This window comes from Mercenaria mercenaria, chromosome 13 (assembly GCF_021730395.1).
Source record: "Mercenaria mercenaria strain notata chromosome 13, MADL_Memer_1, whole genome shotgun sequence".
Classification (NCBI taxonomy): domain Eukaryota; kingdom Metazoa; phylum Mollusca; class Bivalvia; order Venerida; family Veneridae; genus Mercenaria; species Mercenaria mercenaria.
Window position 1 is genome coordinate 40,486,637 of NC_069373.1, and position 20,614 is coordinate 40,507,250.

A 20,614-nucleotide genomic window follows, 5' to 3' on the forward strand; every position below is an offset into this window, starting at 1 on the left:
TACGTACATGTCAAATAACAAACTCTTAATGTATGTTAAATCATATTTCAGGGTGCAAGAGGATCTTTCCTATACTGCCCGTGGTGTGTTAATTACTATGGAGGTCAGTTGCACAGACATATGACGAAGTCCTGCAAGGAATGCCCCGTTCCAGACGAGAGGAGGAATGAAGAAACTGCTGCATGTATCAACAAGTTAAGGCAGTCAATGGCCAAGTACCCGGCAAACATGTTTTTTAACCCGTACCAGATTGAAGATAGGATGTACACTAAGGCTGAATTGTGCCACACGCTGGAGGTCTGGGGTCATTCAGCAGTGCCGCAGCACATGCAACAAAAGGTCGAGATCAGGCCACTTTCGTTGGACCACGTCCAGTATCAGTATCTTGAAGCTGCTCCAAAAGTGAATATCTCATTGGATGCGTATATACCGCCTTTGGTACATCTGCCTACCGTGTCCGCAGAACCTGCAATGTCTGCTCACACTGCACCAATTCGACACCGGCCGTAGGGGGTTTCATACCAGATCCGGACAACTCGACCATGGATACCGAAGATTTATCACGCGAAATGGGCATTGGCGGATGGGTAGGCAAAGAAAAAGAGACCTTTAGCGACACCGGAAGTGCAAGAAGAAGATTGGTCATTACGGCAGAAGATGAGGAAGACGCAACAGCAAGACCGCCTGAAGACATCCTGGATTATTCTACAGAGGAAGAGGAGCAAGAAGACAACATCAGGAAGACACCCATGGACAATTCTACGGATACAGAGGATGAACCTACGAAACCCGTCAGCAGGAACAGCAAGAGAATAATTCTAAGCAGCCCAGAGGATGTGACACCAAGGAAGAAGTCAGGCCCAAAGAAGTCTCCATATGGTTACAAAAGGACATTAACCCGATCACCTGGCCTTAGAACACCAAAGAAGAATCTAATGAACACCTACGATTACACGGATGGAACAAAAGGAAGGTTAAGCAGTGCTGGTTTTTACGCGGTTCCCATTGGATTTGAAAAACAAGAAGTCTTCTTAAAACTAGGGGAATGGTACGCTATGCAGGGGAAATGCAACAAGGAGCAGTCGGTGAAAAACGTCGTTAGACTTACTTACTTGATGGGAAAAAAAGCTTCAAGATTCAACATAAGAAACATTACCGTCGACAGATACATCCTGGCCAACGACTTTTTAAGATCTCACAACGTTGACGTACAGACGCTCATCAACTATAACAAATGCATGAAACACTTTTTCGATTTCTACGTGAACGATGACTACATCAACCTGAAACAAGACGACAGGAGGGAATACGACAGGGTTAAAGCAATAAAATACAAGTTTGGCCTAATTTTCAAGCAACTGGAGAAAGAAGCAAGAGATCGACAGAGACAAAAGAAGGCAACCGAACTCAACCCAGCGACACCGTACGGTTGTGATGGTGGGGAAACATAAGACCGCTTTACAATATGACACCAACATTGTTTTGGATGAGTACTGGAAGGAGAAATTTCAATCTTACAACAAATATATTAGGCAACAAAGAGTGCAGGCAAAGAACACAGAAAACGACAACTTCATATTACAACATGACGGACAGCCATTTGTTAAGGTATCGCATGAACTAACACAACTACATAGGAAGTACAAATTGTATCCAGAATACACTGCAAACGACGCGAGGAAGAGTTTTGAAACGTACAGCTCGAGGTTAAACAAGGAATTAAGGAAGGACATTTCTAACTATTTGGCTCGCTCAGAACACGTGGCGAACACACACTACAGGGCACAGGGACAACACAAGGCGGTAAAGACGACAATACAATTGAAAGGGATGTACCAGTATTATACCACACACGACCGAGATGACCATCCACAGGCATACGAATTGACGGAAGGCTCAGCAATAGAAGGAGAAGGAGAAGTCGAACAACAGGAGCCACAAGAAGGGACCAACACCGGCTGCGAAACATCGCAAGGAGATGTGACAGAGGAAACCAACGCGAACAACATAGCCACACCACGCAGACAACCACCGATGGCACCCAAAACAGGCAAAACTACAATCATAAAGAAGACCAACGAGATTATGATGGAACTAATGGCGCAATTCAATGACGACCTAACGCAGGCTCAGATACCTTCAACGACATCAATAATGGACCAGTTCAACGTGAGGTCGGTCGACCAGGCCAAGCAAATCAATCGGAAGCTGCGGTACAAGAAGGAGGAGGCGTGGACTGAATATTTTGCGAACAAGCAACTGGCCAGGACATCGAAGCAGAAGAGGATTCACGTTGCCCAGCTGAAAGAGGTCCCACAACCACCAACGTCGGAGGACATGTATGAGAAGTGCAGTATTAAAATCAACCAGAGCAAAGTACAGAAGAGGATGATAGAAATACTACGCCAACACAAGACAGATTTCAAGCAGAGAAGCGAAGAGGGACTAATGATATTCATCCAGAAGCAGAACTGGAAGCATATTTGTATTCGAGACGCCACCGACGAAAAAGGAAAAGGAGTATTTGCCACTGATGACATGATAAAGGCCGGGGACGTAGTTTGCGATTATCACGGGGCGATTAGGACAGCACAGGAAGCGGAAAGACGACTGAAGGATTTGCTTCCCCCTATATGCAACTACATGTTGTTTTTCAGGAACAAACATGGAACAAAGATGTGTGTCGACGCGTCGACGGAATGTGAATGCCACCCACCAGGAGAATATCTTCATAACAGTCCCGGAAGATATGTAAATCATTCTGCGAAGAAACAGAATTTGAAACCGATGCGGAGGGAAGTGAATGGTACAGAAGTTGTTTTGCTAGTCGCGACAAGAGATATTAAAGCAGAAGAGGAGCTACTGTTTGACTACGGTGCTCGACGGTCTGAAGATGGCGAGAAACTAGATTGGCTACACGCATAGGTATTTCTTTACTTATTTATTATATACAATTTACAATCTACTATTTCTCTAGTATCTCGCTTAAATGTCTACTCATTTGCTATTGTTAGGGAATTTGCATTGGCTTGTTGAATAAACGGGGTAACCGAGAACGGTCCCCAGAGCAGGAGCCTTAATGTTTTCTTTATAATGATTGTACTGGTTTCTTATTGTTAGGGAATCTTCATTGGCTTGTTGAATAAACGGGGTAACCAAGAACGGTCCCCAGAGCTGGATGCTTAGCGTTTTTTTTTAATTATGATTGTGTGGTATGTAGTATTAATTGTATGCTCACATTGTGTATCTGTAATTTAATACTGTAAACCTTCTTTATTCATTCATTAATTAAATTCTTATATGCCTACTCATTTGCATTTGTTAGGGTTTATGTGTCTTTGTAATTTTTTGTAATGTTAAACTTAAAAGAATAAACGGGGTACCCTTCCGAGGTACCTGAACCCACCCTTACCGCTCTGCAGACCGCTTCGAGGTGTAAGGGATCAACACGAGTAGCCTAATTTGCTATCCGTGGCCAACGGGCAGAGGCTTTGCTAATGTATTCTTCCCTCGTAAAATTGTCACCTCAATCTGGTCAAAAAAAGTCTGTCCATTTTGAAATACAACATCAGGAAAAAATAAAACATGCAACCATTGACGATTTGACAAAAATCATTAAGAATATTATAGTAAGCAAAGCTAGACCTGCAAATAACAAATTACACTGTTTTATTCAAAATAAATTAATCAGTGGTCTGAATTTAGGATCAAATAAGGATGAGGTGTAGACAAAAAATTTAAAAAAAAAACATATTTTGAGCAATATCTCCCCGGGGGCCGGGCCATGTTGGTGGGGCATGTAACTTTCCCTAGCCCCTTTTAAAAAAATTAAAATGTGGTAGACGCAAATGTAAATTGATTAATTTCCCCAAATTCATTAAAACTGTATGAGTAACAAAGTAGGGGGGGGTAATATCAACCATGTCTAAGTCTCTAAAAACTCATCAGTTTTAAATTTTACAGGGCTTGCTAGTGCCCAAACGTACAGAACTAAAAAAATTTTTAGCAAAAACCCCCCACATTGTTATTGTATGTATCCAAAAAACAAAATTTAGAGTGGGCCGTATTAGGTTTTTTCCGGTTTTATTTACTCAAAATTTTTTGCAATTTTTTAACCCCCCAAATATTTGGTAGAGTTGGGCAGCGGGGGGTTTTGCAGTATATTTTAGCACGGCTTTAAAAATATGAGGTGGCCCACTGTAAAACACCCCCGGGGGAAAAAGATGGGGGGGTGGTCTATAAATTTTCAATTAAAAAAAGTATATACAGTAAGATCCCCCCTATTTCTGGTTAATTTATATGAAAGGGGAGATAACCGGGGGGAATCACTGAATAGGAAAAACAGATCATTTTTTTATTCAAGTAACAATCTACAAAAACAATGTGTTTCAGGTGATTTTTCATGCTCATCATGAAAATTGGGGGTAAAAACTATATGATAGGAGGAGTGGGATTTTTTGGAGCGGGGGCAGAAAATCAGAATTTGGTTTTTATGAATGGGGTACCCCCACAGGGTTAGATAAAATTTAGAGGTACTTTCTCCTGTATAGACCCACTTTGGCCAGCCCCAAGACTTCGGCAAAATTTGGCATGGGAGTAGTTAATGAAAATTTATGGGCTCGGACCCTTCCCTATATATATATCTTTAAAATTTGCAAAAATACAAAAAAATATAAAAACCAAAAAATTTTGGGAAAAAAAATAAAATTATAAAAAGGGGGCTGGTCTACTTTTTTTCAGTTATTTTTTTAGGCATTGAACCTGAGGATATCTACTGTGATGACATTGACCCCTTTTTCCACCTTTTTAAAACTAAAAAAGATATGGCCCAGGGTGGGGAAATTATTCCTGTCTCTCCCTCCCCCCCCCAAAAAGGGGGCAGGTCAGCCCCGTAGGGGAATGATGCCTGTAAAAATGTGGTACGGGAAAAGGGAAAAAAAAGCAAAAAATAAATTTTAAAAGGGAAATCCTAGTCTGGTAATCCTGACAATTTGACTCGGGCAGAAAATAAAAAACAAAACAGGTCTTTTTGGAAAGTAAAAAACAAAATTTGGACAAAATTCTGTGAAAGTGTTCAATAGAAAAGTAGTGAAAAATTTTTTTTTTTTTTTTTTTTTTTTTTTTTTTTGGGAAAAAAATTTAAAAAAAATTTAAAAGGGATAGCTTCAGCCCTGTACCACTTTAAAAATTTTTAAACAAAAAACTAGCAAAAAATCCGTTAAAAAGGGCCCTCGTTTCTGTGACGCCTCCCCCCCCCCCCCAGGTTCAAGGGGATCAAATTTGTTCCCCCAAAAACCCTTCAAACCAGGGCAGATTTGGATTTCAGTCACAGAAATACAATATATGACCCGGGGGGGAAAATGTTTCCCTTTTTAAAAATTTATTTTTTTACTTTTCAGGAATTAAAGGAATGCTTTAATAAAAGGCGTGTTTTCTGCGGCGGGGTTTTGATATCCTGTCCTCCCAAAAATTTTCAAGAAACCTGCCCGATACTCCCACTGGAGTTATGGTTGATACTATTTTAAGGGTGTGGCGGGGTGTGTGTACCCAGCGGTGGGGGGGAGGAATGGTGATCCATTACACAAAAATGGTAAAGAAAAAAGAACGACCCCCAATTTTCATTTTTAAACCCATAGGAACCCCTTTTAATCGGGTTTTTTAAAAAGGGGAAGAAGCACTTGGACCAGCTTGCGTTTGCAGCATGATGTGTTTTTTCCCAAAAAAGGTAGGGTTAGTGTTTACCCTTATTTTTGGACCTTACTGCACCCTTTGTTTAACCGGGCATTTTGGTGTTTTATAAAAGGCTTAAAAAAATTTGGGGGTCACGGGGGGCCTGCTTCCAGTCTTAAGGTCCTTCCTTTTGGTGGGAAAATTTCTGTTAGGGTAGATGGGGTTTATCTCGGATAAAAGAACCTCTTAAAAAGGGCACCTCAAGGTTCGACCCTCTCACCTTTGCTCTTTTCCATTATAATCAACTTCTCCAGATATCTCTTAAACTTGGGATGGGCATCACCCGTTTGCAGATAAATTCTGGAACAGGGGAAACAGGGCCCAATGTGGTAAAAACTAGCCCAGGATGAACGGGCGGGTTTGGGGACCCCTCTATGGGGTGAGCTAAAAACGGGGGATTAAAAATTTCAGAAATTTAAAAAAAAAGTAGCTATTCTTTTGGGAAAATTAAAAATCACAGGACCCCTTTGAACGTTAATTTAGGCGGCACCCCCAATAAAATTTTTTAAAAGGTTGCTGTTTTTTACGAGTATTATTGGAAAAAAAAACCACATTCGAGAACACAAAATTTAGCTTGGTAAACGGTGCCAGGGGGATTTAAATTTTATGCGGATTTTAAAAGGCAGAGATTTTGGGACGTACAAATCCCTAAATACTTTAAAAACTTTGTTTTGGGATGCTAAAAATCTATTTGGTGTAGAAATTACTCTATCAAAAAGTTTGAAGAGTAAAAAATACGGGCCCTGAGGCGGGGCCCTGGGTGCCCTCAGCTCCACCCCTGCACATGATTTGGGTTTTGGGGCAGGTTTTACCTCCCCTAAAAACTAAGAAGAATGGAACAAACTTTTGAATTTTGGACCAAAATTTTTAAGGCCTAAAAAACCAAAAAACCCTGTTCACTCTTTATTGGGGACAGGATTTTTTTGCTAGGTCAAAATTTAAAAAACTACGGGTCCCCCATTTGGTGCCCCTTCTCAGGAATTAGCTAAAAACTGTGGCTTAAAAGGATGTAAGATTTGCTGAACACAGGCCCTCCTGGTTCCGCCAGGGAAAAATATAGAAAAATTTAAATTAACAGAAAATGTAAATTTAAAATTGTTTTGCCCCAATCCCCCCCCAAATACAAAAAACAAAAATCTATTTCAAAAAATATTCATGTTTTTAAACACATTACAAGGGGTTTCAAAATGTTAAACCCCGGGAAGGTACCCTTTGCTTTTGGTGTACCATCAAAAAAATTATGAACAAATATATAGGTTAACTAACAATAAAATCCATTATACAGCAGAAGCCCTTCCCAAATAAAAAAAACTCAGTGCTGGTTTTTGGGCCAAAAAAACCAAGAAAAAGGGGCCCTTTTTTTCAAAATTCACTCTCTTCCCCGGGCCCTGAAATCAAAATTAGTCGGCGAGGCCAGAATTGCTGACAGAAATTTTTAATTTTACTTTAAATGGGGGGCCTAAACGCGGTCTAGGGGGTTAAAACCTGAAAGGTGTCCGACACATGGGTTTAAAATTTTGGGGTAATGGAGAGCCCCCCTTGGGGCCCCCCAAGGGGACTGTTGTTAGACAAATAACCAAAAATATTGACCTCTAAACCCATGAGGTTTATTCCGGTTTTGGGAACTAAAATTCTTGCCAAATGGCAAGAACCCATTGCCTCTGGGGAAACCCAAAAATTAAAAACATTTTAAAGACCTCGGGGGGCTCAGCCTTTCAGAAAAACTATTCACAAGATAAAAAGTAAAATAAGGTCAAAACACGGCTGGGGAAAAAGGTAAAAACCTGCTGCAGGAAAATTTCCCGGCAGATATCATGAAAAATTAAACCGGTTTGTGCCCAGTTTTTAGAAAAGAAATATGTTTCCCAAAAATTTTTTTTATTGGATGTTTTGATTTGGTAACAACAGAGATGTGTTGAAAAAAAAACCCTCTCACCCTTTGTGGCCTTAACTATCCCTTTTAAAAATTATACTAGTTTCCACCAAAAATTTTAAATAGAATAGCTGTTTTTAAAGCAAAAGAAAAATTCATTTAGACTGTGGGTTAACAGAAAAAATTTTAAAAATTTAAATATCAATATGGTTTACTGCTTCCCAATGTTTTTTCTTCCCTTTAAATTTTAAAACACTAAGAAAAAAAATGTAGGGGGGCTTTACTGTTTTTTCTCATACTTGAAATAGATGACAAATTTTTAACACTTTAGAGAAAAAAATGATTTACTTCTTTTTAGTAAAGGTCTGGCGGTGATCTTTTCAGAATTGCTTTTTTGTAATGGGGGAATTAGTTTTTTGATATTTTAACTTTTTTTAAAATTTGACAAAAATATCATGTAAAAAGGGGTTTATGTAATAGTTATAGTATGGTGAGAGTGTTTTACCAGGTTTATCAGAGTTTGGGGTATATCGAGGGTATTTTTCCGCAATATCGTCGAGGCCGGAGGCGGGGACAGATATGTGAAGAAAAAATATCCCAAGAGGTACCCCTAGCTCTGATATACCCTCTTTAACCCCCCCGAGATCACAATTAAAAACGGTTTTATGCATAGTTCTATCTTTTCAATTTATTTTTTTTTTTTTTCATTTATAGATCTATATTTAAATTAATTTTTATAATTTTTTTTACCTTATGATTCGCTTTCTGCACCTCATGATTTAAACCCAAAAAACGTTCTGTTATGGGAAAATGTTTTTCCCCAGGTAGAAGTTCCAAATATTTTTAAAAGGTATTTTTTCTTTGCATTTCGGGGGCCCAAAACCTTACTCGGATTTAAATTTGCTTCAGCCCCCAAAGTAGTATTTTTCATTTCAGTGCGCTATCTCATGCTGTATAGCAGGGAAAAAACGAGTTTTAAGGTATCAAAAAATAAAAAAACGTAAAAAAACAACAAAAAAAAACGGATTTTTAAAAAATAAAAAATCTGTCGGTTTCCCGATTTAAAATTATATGAGGGAAAAGGAATTTTTTTTTTATCTGGGTTCTTGACGAGATTAAAAGGTATGAAAAGAAGCGATAGTGTTGTCGCAAGCTCTGGATTTATTTGAAAACAAGGAATCGTTTGACTTGTCTTTTTTCTCAGTTTAAAAATCTTGTAGGGATTGCCCAGTGCAGCCCATTTTCGGAAAGCTTTACGTTAAAATTTCCCGGGACTGGAAAAAAATTGTGAATGTTAGTTTTTGGAACACTTGGAAAATCGTTTTGGGAAAAATTTACCAAAATGAAGATTTTGAGCATGATAAAAGGCCCAAAAATTTGAGAAACCCCGGGGGAGTACAAAGGGGGCCCCAACCTCTGTAAAAGAGGTTTGGGGGATCCTTTCCCGGAAATGGAGGGGAGGGAAAAATTCCACCCCCTCGGGGAAATGCGATATCAAAAAACCCCACCTTTCCCCGGGGTGGGCCAAAAAGGGCACAGGGCACCTTTTTTTTAATTAAAATGAAAATCAAAAAGTAGCATTGTAAATTTTACGGTTTTTGTTGAAGTGACAAGTTATTTGAAAAACGTTTTGAGATTTGGTTTGCGAACTGCATTTGTATAAAGGGAGCCTTTTTCATGTAGACTGGATTTTTCGAAACTAGCCCAACATTTTCTTTTTTTGGGCTGAATGAACCCCAAAATTTTTGTTGAAAAAATATTTGTGGTCACTAGAAATGGAAATTTTGGGTATTTTCAAAATTTACAGTTTTATCTAACTCACCCTTAATAGAGCTTTGTTTGGGGGCAAGATTTTTAAAAACTAAAACATTCCTAAATAAAGGTATCGAGGGTTTGGGGTTAAAAATAGCTTTTAAAAAGTCACTTTTCTTGTTTAAGGGCCCTTAAAATGTTTTTTCCCCAAATTTGTAAAAACGGCAAAAATTACGATTTGAAAAAATTGGTACTTTTCAAAAAGTTTTCAATTTTTTTTGCTTGGAAATGTACGTTGTTAGTCAAAAAAAATCGAGGGGGGGGGGTTTGGGTTTAAAATTTGTAATTTTAAAAAATCTGTGGTGTGTGTGTGTTCGGTTTTAAACGTCTTTTTAAACCCAAATTTTCAGTCATATAAAAAAAACGGTGTCTACTTGTAGCGTGAGCACAATCCCAAAATTTGGGAATTTTATTGTGCATTTCTTTTTAGTTTTTTAAATTTCCAGGAAAAGGTAAAAACATTAGTATGTTTTTATACTTGCGGTTTTTGTAGTAGAAGTAAGAAAGCAGGAGGGTTTCCCCCTACCCCCCGGGGATCCTTATATAATATTCCCTGTGGACTCTTGAAAAATCCCCGATCATCTGGCATCTATGATAAAAATTCTTGGATGAGACGAATGACGATACGTTTAGGTTCCCGAGGTACTAGATGCTCAGATGAAAAGCTGACAAAGGATGGTTTGGGTATTGGTCAAAGGGGGGCCCCCCCCCCCCCCCAGTAAAAGGGGAAAAAGATGAAAAGATTTTGTGGTCAAAAGGTGAAATTTGGGAAAAATTTTCATCTGTTGCCTTCAGCTTTCCTTGTATTTCCTATAACGGTAAAGTTTTTTGGTTTAAGGGCTTTGGTGAACACCGAACATTAAACTGTAACAATTTGAAATGGGATTTGACGAAAAGGGTCTTTAACATGGGAATTTAAAGGTACAAAAGAAAAACGAAAAAATGGGGGTTTTTAAAAAAAGGGGCGTTTTTAACCCAGAAATTATCCCTAAGACATTATGATAAAAAATAGGGGGAATTTTGTTGATTTTTTTGAGCGTATCTGAATGCATTGGGGCTTTCGGGCCCAAATTTTTGGGCGGCCTTTAAAACAAATCAGGGGAAAACTTGCGTTACGGGGAACAATTTGGTTGGAATTAAAAGGGTTAAAAATTTTCATAAAAAGGACTTTTTTTCCCGTCTGCAGGTTTAAAAGGGTTTGATACACAAACCATAGTGGAAAGAAAAGTGTCCCAAACACTTACCAAGGAGGAATTCCGGGGGAAGGATTATGAAACGAACTGGCCACAGACCCAACTACGGGGGTTTGGGGAAAATCCCAAAAACCGTCTCCCGCAATGTTGAAAGAATTTTAAAACCCACACTAAACCCACCGCAGAGAAATTAAGGCCAGTTTTAAAAACGGTCAATGAGAAAAATGTAAAAGGTTTTTAAAGGAAAAAGGGGGCCCCCGTGGATAATAAACGCAGTGACCCAATTTTTAAAGGGTTTATTTTCGGAAATCACTCTTCTCTGGAGCACTTTCATTTTTAAATTTCGTAGGGAAAAATGTTGTAACGGGTGTTTTGGGAAATTGTTGTTCATAATGATTATAAAATTTGGGACCTACCCGTGCACTACATTATAGGCCATAGCAGATACTTTTTTGCAAAATAGCCCCAATAGCGGAAAATTTTTTTTAGCATTTTCAGTTTTAAGAAAAAATTTAAAAAAAACTTTAAATTTTCATATTTCAGGACAATCAGGTATTTCGTGTTCATTTAGAGATAATGATAAATATCGAATCTTCCAAATTTCAAAGGTTTATTTTTTTTTTTACTTTATAGATGCAGGTTTTTGGTGATCACTCCATCTCCGTGAACTATAAATTTGAGCTAAAATCATGTTTTCATTGGCAGAAAAAATAATACTCCCTCGATGGGACCCCATTGTAAGAAAAAAAAGTGTTGCAAAATTTTTATATAAAAAAAATTTTCGGGTTCAATACCCCTGTGTTTTAATCCCCCATTTTACGTTTTATTTTTTTGGCCCTTTTTAAATTCTATTTTAAGGGACTTTTTCGTCACTCCCGTTTTGAAAATTTTGGGTTTTTACATTTTAATGTTCGGTTTTATCCAACCCCTTTAATCCAAAAAAAAACTTCCCGTTATAAAAATTACTTGGTATGCTGATTTGCACAGTAAATTTTTTCCCAAATACACCTTTAGACCAAAAAATCTTTTCATTCTTCTTTGGGACTGGTTTTGCCTCCCCTTACAATACCAACCCCATCCTTTGCCCAGTTTTTTAAATTTCTGGGGCTTTCTAGTCCCTCGCGGAACCTAGCGTATGTGCTTTTCGCCCTCATCCAAGAAGTTTTTTTTATAATGGCCAAAAAGATCGGAGATTTTAAGGGGGCCACAGGGAATATTTTTATAGCGATCCAGGTGGGTGGGGGGAACCACCCTGCTTTCTTGTTCTCCCAACAAAACTGCAAGTATAAAAACATACTAAGGTTGTTTTTTCCCTTGAATTCAAAAAATCAAAAAGGAATTCCCAAAAATAAATAATGGGGGGCTTTTGGCCCCTGCTAAAAAGTAGACCCCGTTTTTTATATGACTGAAAACTTTTTGGGGAAAAAAGACGTTAAACCCAAAACACACACACAAACAACCCCGAACACGCCCCACACACACACCCCACACACACACACCCCACACGGGTTTTTAAAACCCATTTACAATTCAAAAATCCCCCGGGGGCCGTCGATTTATTTTGATTAAAACGTCCCATTTCCTGAAAAAAAATTTTAAAAAATTTTTAAAAAAGTACCGTTTTAAAAAAACCGAAATTTTTGCCGTATTTTTCCCAATTTGGGAAAACTACTTTTTTTAAGCCATTAAACAGGGAAAAGGGACTCTTAAAAAGCATTTTAATCACCAGGGGATACCTTTATTCAGGAATGTTAGTTTAAAAACTATCTTGCCAAGCAAAGTCTTTTTAAAGGATGAGTTAGAAAAAAACTGTATTTAGAAATATATATCCTAAAAAAATGCCATTTTGTGACCCCCAAATATTTTTTTAAAACAACATTTGGGTTCATTCAGAAAAAACTAAAAAATGTTGGGTTTGTTCAAAATTACCCAAGTCTACGTAAATTGGGCCCTCCAATTTATTTTTGAATGCAGTCGCAAAAAAATCTCAAAGCATTTGCAATGATCTTGTCCTTCAAAAAAATTTGTATAATTCACAATGCTAATCTTGATTGCTTTTTTAAATTGAAACAAAGGTTTTGTGCTTTTTAAATTCCCGTGAAAGGGGTGTTTTTGATATCGCTTTCCCTCGAGTGGGGAAAATTTCCCTTTCTCCGTCCAGTTTCCAAAGGGGCCCCCAAAACCCTCATATACAGAGGTTGGCCCACTTTGTACCCCTCTCGGTGTTATTTCGTTTTCTGGCCCTTGATCATTTGCGTCAATATCTTCAGTTTTGGTTTTTTTCCCAAAGCGATTTTCACAATGGTATCCACAACAAAACAGTTCAAAATTTTTTCCCCAGTCGGTAGTTTCAAGAAAAAGCTACCAAAAATGTCTGAAATGGGAAAATTCCTCTACAAGATTTTTAAATGAAAAATTTGAAAAGGGCCAAACGATTCCTTTTTTTAAAAATAAACCCAGAGTTTCCCGACAACACTATCGTCTTTTTTGCATACTTTAAATTCGTAAAAACCCCGAGTTTAAAAAATATTCCGTCCAATATGATTTTAAATCGGAACCCGCAGATTTTATTTTTTTATACCCGTTTTTTTCTGTTTTTTTTTTTTCGTTGTTTTTTTTCTGATCCCTTTATTTCTTTTAAACGTAGTATAAAACATGGGGATAGGCACTGAAATAAAAAATTTACTATTGGGGCGTTTAAAAGAAAATTGACCCCGAGATAAGCTTTTGGGGCCCCAATGAAATGAAAAAGAATAAATACGAAGAAAGAAATATTTTGGGGTTTAATTACCTGGGGAACCCCTTTTTTTAAAATAAAAACGTTTCTGGTTTCAGTCAGTGAGGTGCGGGAAAAGCGAATCTTTAAGTGAAAAAATTTAATTAAAAAAAAAATTTTAATTTAAATGATAGTTTCTATAAATAAAAATTAAATAAAAAAAAATTGAAATGTTTAAAAACTTGCGTTTTAAAACCAGTTATTTTATGTGATGCTGTGTTTTTTACGAGGATATTTCAGAGCTAGGGGTACTTTTGGTATATTTTTTTTCCACATATCTGTCTGGGCCTCCCGGGCCCTCGCGAATTTTGAAGGGGAAAAAATTCCCCCCGTTATACCTCTAGCTCTGATATATCCGGTAACACACTTCACACATATTAAAAACAAATTACTTTCCCTTTATAAATTTTTTAAATTTTTTTAAGTTTTATAAATTTGAAAATATCATAAAAACTAGATTCAACTCACAAAAAGAAATTCTGATGTTTCACTCACCCCAGACCTTTACTCTATTTTTGGGAAATTTATCTTTTTATCTCAAAAAGTGTTATATTTTCATTCTATGTTAAGTATGAGAAAACCCAGTATAAGCCATATATTATTTTTTGTTCTTAGTTTTTTAAAATAAGGTAAAAACAATGTGGGAAGATTAGACCTTTTGATATTTTTTTTTAAAATTTTTAAATGTTAATCTACAATCTAGAATGAATTTTTTTATGTTTTTAAAAAAAGCTTTTTCCTTTTATTTTAGGGGGAAATTAGTATTTTTTTAAGTGTTTTGTTAAGGCCCAAGGGATGAGAGTGTTTGTTTCAAAAACATCTCTGTTTTTCCCAAAATTTCCCAATACAGTCCAAAATAAATGATTGGAATCATATTTCTCTTTTTCACGGGAAAAAACCGGTTAAATTTTTCATGATATACTCCCCGGAAATTCCCGGGCCCCGGGGGTTTGTCCCTTTGTCTGGGCCGTGTTATGCCTTATTATTTTTTTCTTGTGAATAGTTATCGGGAGGGCCCTGACCCCCTTTTGAGGTCTTAAATTTTAAATTTTTTTGGTCCCCTAGAAGGCAGCGATGCTTGCCATTTGGCAAAAATTAGGTTAAAATCCGGGGAATTACCTCAGTGGGTGGGGCCCAATATTTTTGGTTTTTTTGTCTAAAAACCCAGCCCCGGGCCTTGGACCCCAAATTCCCTTCTCATTACCGATAAACCTATGTGTGCTGGACACCATTACTATGGTACCTAAAGACCTGCGTTTTGGCCCTCATTATGAAAATTTAAATTTAAATTTCTGCCCCGGCAATTTGGCCTCGACGGGACTTTATTTGATTTCAGTGAGGTGGGGAAAGGAGGGGGAATCTGAAAATTTGGCCACTTTACTTGGTTTGTTGGAAAAAATCCCGCAATAGAGTTTTTGTTTGGCAAGGACTTTGCTGTTTAGATGGTGTTTTGTTATTTAAACCTATCTATTTGTTCTTTAATTTTCTTTGATGGTACCCCAAACAGCAAAAAGTCCCTTCCCTTTTTTTGGAAATTTTGCCCATCTGTGTATATGTGAAATCCCTGAAATTTTTCAAAATAGTTTTTGGTTTCGGTATTTGGGGGATTGCGGAAAATGGTTTTTTTCACTTTGTCTTTTAAATAAAATATCTATACCCTCCATGGCGGAACCGGGGGGGGCCTTTGTTTCAGAAAATCTTCATCCTTTAAGCCACAGTTTTCAGCAAAATTCCTGAAAAATTGGCAAAAAATGGGAGACGAATTTTTTGAATTTAGACCTAGCAAAAACCCCTGTCCCTAAAAAAGAGGGAACGGGGTTATTGGTTTTATAGGCCTTAATTTGGTCCCAAAATTTTAAAGTTTGTTCCATTCTTTTTTAGTTTCAGGGGGGGGATTTTTCCTGCCCCTACCTCAAGATCATGGGGGCAGGAGTGGGGGGGCTGGGGCACCCAGGGGCCCGCCTCAGGGGGAGTATTTTGTTTCTCTATCAAGCTTCTTGAGTTGGTAATTTCTAGAAACCGAATAGTTTGAGCATCTTTAAACTATTTTTTTTAAACCTTTTAGGGAAATTTTTTACCCGTTTCCCCCAAAACTCTGGGCCCTTTTTAAAATCCGCAAACTTTAAGTCCCTCTGGCACCCTTTGACCAAGTCTAATATGTGTTGCTCGAATTTTGAGTTTTTTATACAAATACCGTAAAAATCGAGCAACTTTAAAAAAATTTTATTGGGTTTTGCCCCTTAAAATTTAAAGTTCAAAATGGGCCTGGGATTGATTTTTCCAAAAAAAATAGTATGTTTTAGTTTTTGAAATTTTGGAAACCCCCCGGTTTTTTGCCCCCCCCCTAGAGAGTCCAACTCTGCCTGTGCATCCTGGGCTTTGTTTGACCACATTGGAAACCCCGATTTCCATTTTTCCCGAAACATCTGCAAATGGCTGATGACTATCCCAGAGTTTAAGGGGTATCGGGAGACCGTTGATTATAATGGAAAAAAGAAAAAGGGGGAGGACGGACCTTGAGGTGTTCCACGTTCAAGAGGGGGTTTTTGATCCCACGTACCCCACTACCCTAAAAGAAAATTTTTCCCAACCCTTAAGGAAGGGGCCTTAAATATGGAAGCAGGGGACCCGTGACATCCCTATTCTTTAGCTTATATAATAAAACCAAAAATGCCAGGTTAAAACAAAGGCTGCGTAAGGTCCAAAAAATTGTTTTGCCCCTGAACGTGATTTGTTTTTTTATAGGGTCCATCCTGCTGCAAACGGGCAAGCTGGGGCCAAAATGCTTTTTTCCCCTTTTTTAAAGCCAGATTGAAAGGGGTCTTTGGGGTTTATATGATTTGGGGATCGTTCTTAAACTTTCCCTTTTTGTGTAATGGGATCAGCATGCCCTCTCCACACGCTGGGTACACACACCCCCGCCACACCCTGTTATTAGTATCCACCCAAAATCCTGTGCAGTATCGGGCAAAGGGGCTTGAACAAATTTTTTTAGGGGCGGATATCAAGCCCGCCGCGGGAAACACGGCCCTTTTTGGGAAAGCATTTTTTAATTCCCGAAAGAGTAATGGGAAGTTTAAAAGGGGGATCATTTTCCCCCCGGGTCATATATTGTATTTCGTGGGCGTGACTCAAAAAAACTTTCCTGGTATTGAAGGGTTTTTGGGTAAAAATATTTGAAATACTTGAGACCCGTTTGTAGGGCGTACCAAAAAACGGGCCTTTTCAAAGGGGATTTTTTGTATGTTTTTGTTTTAAATTTTTAATTTGTGGTTAAAAGGGTTGGAAGCTTTCCCTTTAAATTTTTTTAATTTTTGGGCCCAAAATTTTTTTCACTACATTTACTTGTTGAGGGCCTTTCCAGAATTTTTGTTTCCCAAATTTTGTTTTTTTTGCTTCCAAAAAAGGACCTGTTTAGTTTTTTTTTTCTGGGGGGGCCCGTTCAAATTGGGGCAAAATTACCGGATTGGGTTTCTTTTAAATTGGATTTTTTGCCCTTTTTTTTTTCCCGGGGTTCCACCCTTTTTACAGGTTTATTTCCCCTACGGGACGGACCACCCAGGGGGGCCGGAGGGTGAGCGGGTTTTGATTTCTCAGCCATGTCCAGTTTCTTAATTATTTAAAAAAGGTGGTAAAAGGGGTCAATGTCCTCACAGTAGTTTCCTCAGGTTCAATGCCCAAACATAAATGGGTGGGAAAAATTTGACCATCCGGGCCCTTTTTATAATTTATTATTTTGTCCCCCAAAAAATTTGGGGTTCTATATTTTCTTGATTTTTGATTTAATGTATATATAAAAGGAAGTGGTCTGAGCCCAATTATCATTAACTACCCCATGCCAATTGTGCCCCAAATTTTGGGACTGGGGCCCAAAATGAGGTCTATAAGGAGAAAGTATCGAACTTTTATCTAACCCCGTGGGGGGGGACCATCATTTTATAATAACCAAATTTTGATTTTTGCCAGCTCCCCAAAAAATCCCTACTATCCTATCAGTTTGTTTGACCCCCCTTTTTTTTGATGGCATGAAAATCACCTGTTATCCACAGTTTTTGGGAGATTGTTTATCTTTGAATAAGATGAAATTTTTATTCTATTTAGTTATTCCAGGTTTTCTCCCCTTACATTTAAATTAACCCGAAATAGGGGGGACCTACTATAAATACTTTTATTAAATTTAAATTTTATAGACCCCCTCCCCCTTTTTTGTCCCTGGGGGTGTCTACAGTGACCACCCCTAGTTTTAAAGCCCTGCCCTTTAAAATATATGCTAATCCCCCGCTGCACCACCTTACCATTTTTTGGGGTTAGAAAAAATGCTTAAGGGTTTTTTCCGAGGGAGGAACCCGGAAAAGTCCAAAACGGTTACTACTAAATTTTTTTTCCTGGTAAAAACAATATTAATGTGGGGGTTATTGTCTAAAAAATTTTTTAGTTTTGTATGTTTTTACATAGTTTAAGCCCCGTATATTAAAGCTGTTGGGGTTTTAGAGACTTAGACATGGTTGATATTCCTCCCCCCACTTTGTTTTCTCAATACAGTTTTTAAAGAATGGAGGGCTTTAAACAATTTTTTTTTTTTTCTAATTTTTCTGTCTACCCCAAATTTTTAATTTTTTTTAAGGGGGTAAAGGGAAAGTTAAACCACTCCCAATTTATTTGGGCCCTGGGGCCCCCGGGGGGGGTATTGCTCTTATATGTTTTTTTTTTAATTTTTTTGTCTAGCACCTATCCTTATTTGATCCTAAATTAGGGCCACTGATTAAATTTTTTTGGGAAAAAAAACAGTGTAAATTTTTTTATTTGCAGGTCTTGGCCCTTTTCTTTTCTTAAAAATATTTTAATGTTTTTGTCAAAAAAAGTCCCAAAGGTTTTTATGTTTTATTTTTTCCTAAAGGGTTTTATTTCAAAATGGCAGACTTTTTTTGACCCGATTGAGGGTGAATTTTACGAGGGAAGAAAAATTTGCAAAGCCTCTGCCCGTTGGCCACGGATAGCAAATTAGGCTATGTTGTTGGATCCTTTAAAACCCCGAAGGCCGGGCCGCCGGAGCCGGTAAAAAAAGGGTGGGGCCCCCGGGACCCCCCCCCAAGGGTGGGGGTTTCCCCAAATTTAATTTTTTTAAGTTTAACATTGCAAAAATTTTCAAAGACACCTAAACCCCAACAAAAAGCAAATGAGTGGATATAAAAAGTTTAATTAATGAATGAATAAAGAAGGTTTTCAGTATTAGATTTTCGGAAAAAACAAGGGGAGCATACAATTAAAAACTACATTTCCCACAATATAATTAAAAAAAACGCTAAGCATTTCCAAACTTGGGGACCGTTCTTGGTTTAAACCCCCCTTTTTTTCAACAAGCCCCAATTGGGAAGGTTTCCTAAAAAATAAGAAAAACCCGGACCCAAACTTTTTAAAAAAAAAATTAAGGCTCCTGCTCTGGGGACGTTCCCCGGTTAACCCCCTTTAAATTTAAAAAGCCCAAAGCAAATTCCCTTTAAAAAATAGCAAAAAGAGTAGAATTTAAGCGAGGAATAGAGAAATAGTAGTTGTAAAATTTTATATAATAAATTTAAATAAAAAAATTTCCCATGCGTGTAGCCCAAACTAGTTTTTTCGCCTTTTTCCGAAACCCTCGGGCACCGTTTGTCAAAAAAGTGTCCTCTTTGCTTTAATATCTCTTGTCGCGACTAAACAAAACAACTTCTGTTTCCCCTTCCCTTCCCTCCGGGATCGGTTTAAATTTGTTTTTCGCAGAAAGATTTTTCTTTTCTTTTCCCGGGGTTTATGAAGAATTCTCCGATGGGTGGGGTTTCACCCTTTTCCCTCGGGCGGTCGAACACATCTTTGTTCCAAAAGTTTGTTCCTTTAAAAAAACATGTAGTTGCTTTTTGGGGGAAGCAAAAACCTTCAGTGTTTTTTCCGCCCTTTCCCGTGCTGTCCTAATCGCCCCGTGATAATCGCCAAAAAATAAGTCCCCGGCCCTTTTCATGTCATCGTGGGAAAAACTCCCTTTTTCCCTTTTTTGTTTGGGGGTCTCCCAAAAACAAATATGCCCTTTCCCGTTCTGGGTTCTGGATGAATATCAAAAGTCCCCCTTTTGCTTTTTGCTTTGAAATTGTCTTGTGTTGGGGTAGTATTTCTATATTCCCTTTTTGTACTTTGCTTGGTTTTTTTAATAATGCACTTTTCATTCATGTCCTCCGTGTTGGTGGTTGTGGGACCCCTTTCAGCTGGGGGGGGGAACGGTGAAAAATTTCTTCTGCTTTGATTCCTGGCCAGTTGGGTTGTTCGGGAAAATATGCAGGGCCGGCCTCCTCCTTCTTGTACCCCAGCTTCCGATTTATTTTCTTGGCTTTTGGGCGACCGCTCCGTTGAACTGGTCCCTTATTGATGTCGTTGAAGGGGATCTGAGCCTGCGTTTTGGTCGTCATTGAATTGCGCCCTTAGTTCCCTCATAAAATTTGTTTGGGCTTCTTTTTGATTTTTGTTTTGCCCCGTTTTGGGGGCCATCGGTGGTTGTCTGCGTGGTTGTGGCTATGGGTTTTTCGCCCTTGGTTTCCCCTGTCACATCTCCCCTTTCGATGGGGGCGCCGGGGGGTGTGGTCCCCTTTTGTAGTCCCGTTGTTTGATTCTCCTTTCCCTTTTATTGCTGAGCCTTCCGTCAATTGTTTTGCCCGTGGGTGGTCATCTCGGGGCGTGTGTGGTATTTAAAAGGTACATCCCTTTCAATTGTATTGTGTCTTTTCCGCCTTGTGTTGTCCCTGTGCCTGTGTGTGTGTTTGCCCCGTGTTCTGGCGAGCCCAAAAAGTTAAAATGTCCCTTCCCTTTTTGCCTTGTTTAACCTCGAAACTGTTTCGTTTCAAAAATTTTTCCTCGCGTCCCTTTGCAGTGTATTTGGGTGCAATTTGTTTTTTATGTAGTTGTGTTTGTCCATTTCGATACCTTAAAAAATTTGGGTGGCCCTTCATGTTGTAATATGAAGTTGTCGTTTTTTTGTGTTCTTTGCCTGCACCCCTTTGTTGCCTTAAAATATTTGTTTAAGATTGAAATTTCTCCTTCCGTACCATCCCAAAAACATGGTTTGTGTCCCTTTGTTAAAACGGGCTTTTGTTCCCCCCCCCTCAAACCAATATTTTTGTCCTTGTTTTACAATTTGGGGCTTGGAAATTGGGTTTCGGTGTGGTTTCTCTGTGCTGTTTTCAATTTGGTTTCACCGATGGCCTATTG

General features: G+C 38.3%; 1 protein-coding gene across 1 annotated transcript; it reads left to right on the top strand.

The window, feature by feature from the left end:
• The first annotated feature begins 1,830 nt into the window (after positions 1–1,830).
• On the top strand, positions 1,831–2,925 carry LOC128547717 (N-lysine methyltransferase KMT5A-like). Its single transcript, XM_053520831.1, has one exon. It carries the CDS (start codon positions 1,831–1,833, stop codon positions 2,923–2,925), a length of 1,095 nt encoding a protein of 364 aa, XP_053376806.1.
• Positions 2,926–20,614: the final 17,689 nt, after the last annotated feature.